Below are 9,147 nucleotides of genomic sequence, written 5' to 3'. Positions count from 1 at the left end.
CAGTGATTCTGACTGGGAATCAACTGTCAGAGTCCAAGCAGGAGTCTATCAATGGCCACAATGGAAGGGAGAAACTTACAGGCTACTGTCTGCTGATGTGGCATTGGTGACCGTCTTCCTGACTGATGAAGATTGTTACTTGGAGGTCTGCTCAGAAAGAATACTGAATTTGAGGTCCTCGGTTTCCTCCTCTGTAAAGCGAATGGGTCAATGCGATGACCTTTGAAGTCTCTTCCAACTAAATTCTATGAACTTCGTAAAAGAGGGGAAGGGGAAGTTTGGGGTGAGGGGTGTTTGGGGCCTTTTTAAACCATTTCCTCTAAAATCTCTCTTGAGCAGTCCATGCCTTTTCAAGCCCATTCTGGTTCCCAACCTTCTACTCTTGTCCCTAGAAGAGGCAGCTACCAGGGTTTCCACGGCAACCAGGATAGTGTTCCCTGTTACCACGGTGACCACATCCTTCCACTGGGGTCTGATAACTAGTAGCCAGTTCCTTAATGGGGGTGGGAAGGGAAAGAAGAAAGAAAAACAATTAGGAAAAAAGGAAGAAAAAGAAAAAGAAGCAAGCAAACAAACAAAGGAAATAGCTTTAGGGAAGACAGCAGGCAAGGAAGCAGTTTAGTGAGAGATAATGGAAGGGATTAGCCAAGATGATTTGTCTACAAGCCATGAGTCTTTAGGAGATGATAACCTGGAAGACAGTCTTCCTTTGGGAGAAATAATCAAAACCAAGGACAGATATGGAAAGAAAAAGGTGAGAGAAAGGTAAATAAACAACTGCAAATGGGGCAAAGGGGAGAAAAGGGAGACATGGACTTCATCTGGCATCCACATTGTCCTCAATATGTGAGTGGAAATGAGGAGAATGGGGAGGGGAGGAAAAAAGAGAAAAATGAAAAATTCCACTTCCCAAACCAAATATTTGGAGGATTCAATTGTCTTATCTCTGGTCTCAAATCTGTGAAGGTTTCTGCTTTCCTGTTTTCACCTCGATTTGAGGTGGACAACAAACATTCTTCACTGTCTTCTCATTTTCCTTTCCAGCTTATTATCAATGTCCTTTTTTGAAACAAGACATGTTTTTATATTTGTCCCTATTTTAAATTTCATCTGATTTGATTCAAACAACAACAATAAAGGTAGAATGCCATTAGTGAAATATTAGGAGGCAGCTTAGTATAGTGGAAATAACCCTAGATTTGAAGTCAGGAAGACCTAGATTCAAATCCTGGTTCTGCCATTGACTAACTATATGACTTTGTGCAAATCACTTCTCTCTAGACCTCAGTTTCTGCCTCTGTAGCCACAGAAAATGGCTCATTGTAGAAAAAAAGAATCATTAAGACACCCAAAGATTCGTAGGAAACAAAATTCAAGGTAGCAATAAAATTTATAGCTTCAAATATTCACAATTATACAACTGGGCAAGAAGCAAAATGAAGTAAATGTCCTAATGCAAGGAGACAAACTGACTTCAAGATTTCACTGAGATTTGGGTAAATGAGACCTATGATTGTACTACAGCTCTGGGTAAATATAGCATAATCAAAAGAAACAAGACTGGTAAAAGGCAAGGTGAAATTAATGTCATGTATTGAGAATATGAGAAAATCTAGAAACTAGAATGGTGAAACATGGAGGAAGAGAATTTGGATGAAGATTGAAGGAAGGAGAGATGGAAAGATTTAGTCATTGGATTATACTACAGATCGCCTGAGCAGAAAGAAGCAATAGATCATAAATCTGGGATAAAGGCACAGTTAAGTAGTGATAAAAGACTTTAATTGTCTGGACATCTGCTGTTGCTCTCCCTCTGCCCAAAACAAGGGAGCTACAGATGTCTTGATTGAGTGAATGATCATTTTGTCCTACTAAAGGCAGGGGGTTCTACAAGGGAAGCTTCATTCCTGGGTTTGAACTTCACTAGTAGGAAGGAACTGGTTGCTAGAGTGATAATGATAGAACCTTTGGAGTGATGTTAATTTGTCATAGGGAAAGAGAAGAAAAAAGGGCAGGCGTTCATGTAACCCACATTTTGGGTGAACAGTTTCCAAAGGGTTCAGAGACAGAATAGGCAGGATCAGAAAAACTTAAATTCTAAAGAGGAAGACAATTGACTCATGAAGGAAAGAATTCTGTGAAGCATGTTTAGTAGTACATAGTACCTGGCACAGAGTAGGTACTTAATAAAATAAATGTTGGTTGATTGATTGGTGGTAAATATTCAGACATCTGCTAGAATTCTTTCCACCAAAAGCAGAGCAACTCATAACATCTTTTTTTTTTAAAATCCTTATCTTCCATCTCCCTTATTCCTCATGTCACATCACCCAAATGCCTTCTACCACCAACTTCTTTACCCCATCTCACATAATGAAGTGGCCCTTCTCCTTGCCAAAGCAAACCCTTCTACATATACAAGTGATCTCATTCCAACTTATCTTCTCCAGAACACTGTCTCTTCTTATCATCCCCACTCTCTCACTCGTCTTCAATCTCTTCTTGTCTACTACTTTTTGTTCTTTCCTATTGCCTACAACCAAAAACCTATGGGATGCCTATGGCAGTGGCTAAACTCCTTGAAAAGGTCATCTACAGTGGTCACTCAGGTATACAACCTCATCTCAACCTTGACTCCTCATTTTCACTCACAATCAGTCTATGCCTCAATCAATCTATAAATATTTATTCAATACCTACTATGTGCCAAGCATTACACTAAGCATCCATCTATCTAGGGATCTGTTCTGCTTTGGATGAAGTTCACTTTTGGGGGTTTGCTAATCTCATTATAATGGACCAATAAATCTGTTGTTGTTCAGCCATGTCTTACTCTCTGTGACCCTATTTGGGATTTTCTTGACATATACTAGAGTAGTTTGCCATTTCCTTCTCCAGCTCACATTTTACAGTTGAGGAAATCGAGGCCAATAGAGTTAAGTGACTTGTCCAGGATCATACAGCTATTAAGTATCTGAGAATGAATTTAAACTCAGGAAGATGAGATGTCCTGACTCCAGGCCCCATGATCTCTCTATATACTGTACCACTTAACTGTCCCAAGAAACTGCTCCAGATCCCTGTCATAATCTGGAAGTCAATGTTGGGGATACACAAAGTCAATCCCTAGAGGATCTGGGAGATGGCACTTGTGCTGAGCCTTGGGAGAAACTGAGGGTTTCAAGAAGCTGAGGTGAAGAAGTGCATTTCAGGTCAGGGGGAAAGTGTGGAGAATTTGGGGAACATGGCTAGAAAGATGGCAATAAATGTTGATCTGGAAGATTTCTCTATGAACCTCCATGAACTGTTGCAGAGTGAAATGAGCAGAACCAGAAGAACACTGTACACAGAAAGTAAAACATTCTGGAACAATCCAATGTAATGGACTTTGCTACTAGTAGCAATACAACAAGCCAGGACTCTTCTGAAGGATTTATGGGAAAGAATGTTAACCACATCAAGGAAAAGAACTATGGAAGTAGAGATGCAAAAGAAAAACATGTGGCATCACTTATCACGTGTATATATGGGTATGGGATTTGGGATTTAGGATTTAAAAGATTATAGTAAAAATGAATAATATGGAAATAGGCATCAAGTGATAACATTTGTACAACCCAGTGGAATTGCTTGTCGGCTCTGGAAGTGGGGAGGGAAGAAGGAAAGGAAAGGAAATGAATCATGTAAAGATGGGAAAATATTTAAAAATAAAAAATTTTAAAATAATAAAGAAAATGAAAAAGCCTATATATGATAGAGCAATGGAAAATAAATCTAGAGAAGCTCTCTTGCATAAATTTTTAATGTGTTCCTCCCATTGCCCACCAATCATCCCCTCCATGGAGAAGAGAAGAAATGTCATTCGAACAGAGCACCAGACTGCTTCCTTCCAGGGAAGAGGAGAAAGGCCATTTTGTAAAGTCTCCAACCTGGTCTCCTGCCTTGGAGGAAGAGGAAGAACACCATTTCTTCAGCTCTTAAACTGCAGAAGATTCTGAGAGGACTCCCTCAGAGAGTATACTCCATTGACAATAAAAAACCACCTGGAACACATTCCACAATTAACAAACTCTATGCTTGTCATACCCATTTCACAGATTCTGAATCCTGAGATGTGGTAATTCAACCCTCCCCATTCTCAGTCTTCCACTTCTTGCTTCCATGTTCTCATATGCCTGAATTTAATTTTCACAATGTCTCATTCTTATACACCTCCCACTATGATATCTGTAATTCCTGTTTCATAGGTGACAAACTTGCTTTCATGTTAAATCTTTTCCAATTCAATTCTTTGCCACCCCAAAAAAACTGCTATAAATATTATTGTATATGTAGGTCCTTTCCCCTTTTTTGTGATCTCTTTGGATTACAAACCCAGTAATGGTATTAGAGGATCAGAGTTTTATGCAGTTTTATAGCCTTTTAGGAATAATTCCAAATTGCTCTCCAGAATGGTCGAATCAATTCACAACTCCACCAACAATGCATTAGTGTCCAAATTTTGCCACATCCCTTCCAGCATTTATCACTTTCCTTTACTGTAATATTAGCCAATCCGAGGGGGGTGAGTTGGTACCTCAGAGTTGTTTTAATTTGCATGTCTCTAATTGAATGTCTTAGAATATTTTTTCACATAATTATTGATAACTTTGATTTCTTCCTCTGAAAATTGCTTGTTCATATGCTTTGACTATTTGTCAGTTGGGGAATGATTTGTATTCTTATAAATTTTATTTCATTCTCTATAAATTTGAAAAATTAGACCTTTGTCAGATATTTGCTATAATTTCCCTCATTTCTTATTTCCCTTCTAATCTTGGTTACATTGGTTTTGTTTGATATAATTATTCATTTTACTTCTGATAAAACTATCTTGTTTAGTCCATGAATCCTTCTCTTCTCCATAGATCTTCCAGCTAAACTATTCTGTGTTCCCCTAATTTACTTATGGTATCATTCTTTATATCTAAATCACATACCCTTTTTGACCTTATCTTGGTCTGGGGTGTAAAGTATCGGTCTATACCTAGTTTCTGCCATACTTTTTCCAGTTTTTTCCAGCAGTTTTTGTCAAATAGTGATTTCTTATCCCAAAAGCTGGGGCCTTTTGGATTTATCAAATACTTGAATGCTAAGGTCATTTGCTCCCGTACATGGTATATCTAATCTATTCCACTGATAGAATTCCACCATTCTATTTTTTAGCCAGTACCATGAATTTTTTTCTATTTCTATAAAATAATTTTTTGTAGTTTGGTGTGGCACTGAATAAGTAAATTATTTTAGGTAGAATTATGATTTTATTATATTAGCTCAGCCTACCCATGAGCAATTAATATTTTTTGAATTGTTTAGATTTGAATTTATTTGTGTGAGGAGTTTTTTGTAATTGTGTTCAGATCATTCTTTTGTTTGTTTTGGTAAGTAGATTCCCAGATATTTTATATTGTCTAGAGTTATTTTAAATGGATTTCTCTTTCTATCTCTTGCTGCTGACCTTCGTTGGTAATATATAGAAATGTTGATGATTTATGTGGGTTTATTTCATATCCTGTAACTCTGCTAAAGTTATTATTTCAGCTAGTTTTTTAGTTGATCCTCTAGGATTGTCTAAGCATACCCTCCTGTCATCTGCAAAGAGTGAAGGGAGCCACATTCTTAAGATTACTGTAGCTGAAAGAGTGAGACCCTTGAATAAGAGGGTGTACAAGCAGGCCTGGGTGGGAGTTAGGTGATTTAGTACAGTGAGGAGCAAACTTTTTAGAGGGGTCCAAAGGAAAGGAAATACTCATCTGTCAGTCTGTTTCTAAGGCACTCTTTCGAAGTTTCATTGTATTGTATCCTACTCATTGTATTAGTCAGATTAGGAATAATGTCACATAGCCAGATAGAACATTTCAAGGGGTTGCATCTGGTCCACAGGCCATAGTTTGCCCATCACTGCATAGAGGCTTGGGTTTGGAATCGGGAAGACCCGAGTTCAAATCTGACCTCAGACACTTACTAGCTGTGTGATCCTGGGTAAGTCACTTAATCTGTTTGCTTAAATCTGCTGGAGAAGGAAATAGGGAACCACTCCAGTATCTTTTCCAAGAAAACCCAGACGGTATGGTCCACAAGGCCACAAAAATTCGAACAGAACAAAGAAGGGCTGAACAACAAGAACACTTATAGGCATAAAGGCTGTTAATGAGAGAGAAACTATGGGGCAGCTGAGTAGTTCAGTGGATTGAGAGCCAGGCTTAGATATGGGAGGTCTTAGGTTCAAATCTGGCCTCAGGTACTTCCTAGCTGTGTGACCCTGGGCAAGTCACTTGACCCCCATTGCCTTACCACTCTTCTGCCTTGGAGACAGTACTCAGTATTGACTCCAAGATGGAAGGTAAGGGTTTAAAAAGAAAAAAAAAATAAGAGTAACTTTTCCTGAGTATACCTGGGAAAGGGGGAGGACAGCTCAAGCTATATGCTTGTCATTTTATGGGTTTATAGAATTTAAAGCGTCAAAGGCCTTTAAAACAACATTTGTAGATCATCAGCTCTGAACCAAAGGCATCTGAGTGCAAAGTTAGCACATAGAAAGTCAGAAGCTGGAACGAGATCCCAGAAGAACCCAGAATTTCAAAGATAGATAAAATTTTTTAAGAGATTTTATTTCCCCAATTATATGTAATAAGCAGTTTTACATTTATGTTTTCTGAATGTTTGTTAAAACAAAACAAAACAAAACAAAACAACTCTTTCACCCTAAAATCACTTCTGTGTATTGGTTTCAAGGCAGAAGAGTAGTAAGGGCTAGGCAGTGAGGGTTGTGACTTGCCCAGGGTCACACAGCTAGGAAGTGCCTAAGACCACATTTGCACCCAGAATTTCCAGTCCTTTGGCCTTGGTCTCAATCTACTGAGTCACTTGGCTGCTGCTCCTGACCCTGGATGAGACCTTAGAACACAGAAAGTTTTACATCATCTGTATGACTTAGAGACTAAAATCCTTAGAAACCATCTAGTTCAGTTTCTTGATCTTAAAATGGAGGGAAATTGAGTTGCCAAAGGAGAAGTTCAAGGTTATTCAGGGGGTAAAGTGACAGCCCCGGGTTTTAAACCCAAGGTTGCCCAATTCCAAGTCCAGGCTCTTTGCGTGACTCTCCTCTGGGTTTGTGTCCCCAGTTTCACACTCTTTAGAGTCTTCTGTTGCCCTCACCCTTAATACCAATTTCTTCCCAAGGGGGATTATCTCACAGAATTCGTTGCCCGACGATGAGATGGCAGATGTCATTGTCACCGAGCTTCAGTCATGGAAGAAGACTTCTCACCGGCCTCGACGTCTCGATAAATACAGGTTGGAAGAGCTGGCCAAGCCCAAGGTCAACCATCAGATCATGGTAGACAGGTGTGAACTTGACAAGGAGGATCACCAGGGAACAGAAAGAAGGGAGGAAAGATTCCACTTTCGGTCACTTTCCTTAGTTTCCCTACCTGCAAAATGGGACAGAGGACATTGTATGGGATAGTCTGATGGGTCCCTTCTAGCTTAGACATCCCTTGTGCTCTCTCCCATGGTTCCTCCCAGATCTGACATTCAGTGACTCAAAATAGACACAGGAGCTTAGTTTTCAGTGAGCTCCTTCCCAGCTTCCTGTCCCCTCCTAAGTTGTACCTGGCTTGTCATTCAGAACTGCATGCCAGCCTTGCTCTTTCCCCCTCTGACCTTTCCTTTCATCCCAAATTCCCGCACAGCCCCTAAGACCAGGGTCAGGTGAAGGTTGGGAGGAAAAGACGCTCTTAGCCCCTTGGAAATGGAGGAAAGGAACAATGAGAAGGAGAAGAGTGTGCCAGGATGGACAAGGCTCAGGAGGTCAGAAAGGAAGACAAGGGAACATGCCTTAGAATTGGAATTAGATATGGAAACAGGTCTTGATCGATGACACGTGTAAAACCCAGTGGAACTGCTCGTTGGCTATGGGAGGGGGCTGGGAAAAGGGGAGGGAAAGAACATGAATCATGGAACCATGGAAAAATATTCCAAATTAATTAATTAAATAAAAATTGTCAATTAGACTCCAGCAAGTAATTAAGAAGGTCATCCACCATGATCAGGTGGGATTTATACCAGGAATGCAAGGTTGGTTCAACATTAGGAAAACCATCCACATAATTGACCATATCAACAGTCTAACAACCAAAAATCACATGATTATCTCAATAGATGCTGAAAAAGCCTTTGACAAAATACAGCATCCATTCCTATTGAAAACATTGAAAAGTATAGGAATAGAAGGACCTTTCCTAAAAATAATAAACAGTATATACCTAAAACCATCAACAAGCATTATATGCAATGGGGATAAATTAGAACCTTCCCAATAAGATCAGGAGTGAAACAAGGATGCCCATTATCACCTCTATTATTCAACATAGTACTAGAAACACTAGCAATAGCAATTAGAGAAGAAAAAGAAATTGAAGGTATCAAAATAGGCAATGAGGAGACTAAGCTATCACTCTTTGCAGATGATATGATGGTATACTTAAAAAATCCTAGAGAATCAACTAAGAGGCTGGTAGAAATAATCAACAACTTTAGCAAAGTGGCAGGATACAAAATAAATGCACATAAATCATCAGCATTTCTATACATTTCCAACACATTAGAACAGCAAGAGGTAGAAAGAGAAACACCATTTAAAATCACCCTAGACAATATAAAATACTTGGGAATCAATCTAACAAAACAAACACAGCTATTATACGAAAACAACTACAAAACACTTTCCAAACAAATAAAACTGGACCTCAACAATTGGAAAGCCATTAACTGTTCATGGGTAGGACGAGCTAACATAATAAAAATGAACATCCTACCCAAATTAATTTACCTATTTAGTGCCATACCTATCAAATTACCAAAAAACTTCTTTACTGAATTAGGAAAAACTATAACAAATTTCATTTGGAATAACAAAAGATCAAGAATATCAAAGGAAATAATGAAAAAAATGTGAAGGAAGGGGGCCTAGCAGTACCAGATATCAAACTATACTATAAAGCAGCAGTCATTAAATCAATATGGTACTGGCTAAGAGATAGAAGGGAGGATCAGTGGAATAGACTCGGGGTTAATGATGTCAGCAAGACAGTGTATGATAAACCC

At 38.9% G+C, this 9,147-nt stretch overlaps 1 protein-coding gene across 1 annotated transcript in view; it reads left to right on the top strand.

The window, feature by feature from the left end:
- Positions 1-631: 631 nt before the first annotated feature.
- THEG (theg spermatid protein) overlaps positions 632-9,147 on the top strand; it is a 25,865-nt gene continuing 17,349 nt past the window's right edge. The window contains exons 1-2 of the mRNA XM_044658671.1: positions 632-765; positions 7,222-7,386. Of these exons, the coding sequence (XP_044514606.1) occupies positions 632-765; positions 7,222-7,386 (299 nt within the window). The remainder of the gene's footprint in view (positions 766-7,221; positions 7,387-9,147) is intronic.

This window comes from Gracilinanus agilis, chromosome 1 (genome assembly GCF_016433145.1).
Source record: "Gracilinanus agilis isolate LMUSP501 chromosome 1, AgileGrace, whole genome shotgun sequence".
NCBI lineage: Eukaryota > Metazoa > Chordata > Mammalia > Didelphimorphia > Didelphidae > Gracilinanus > Gracilinanus agilis.
This window is presented reverse-complemented; position numbering and strand designations above follow the sequence as displayed.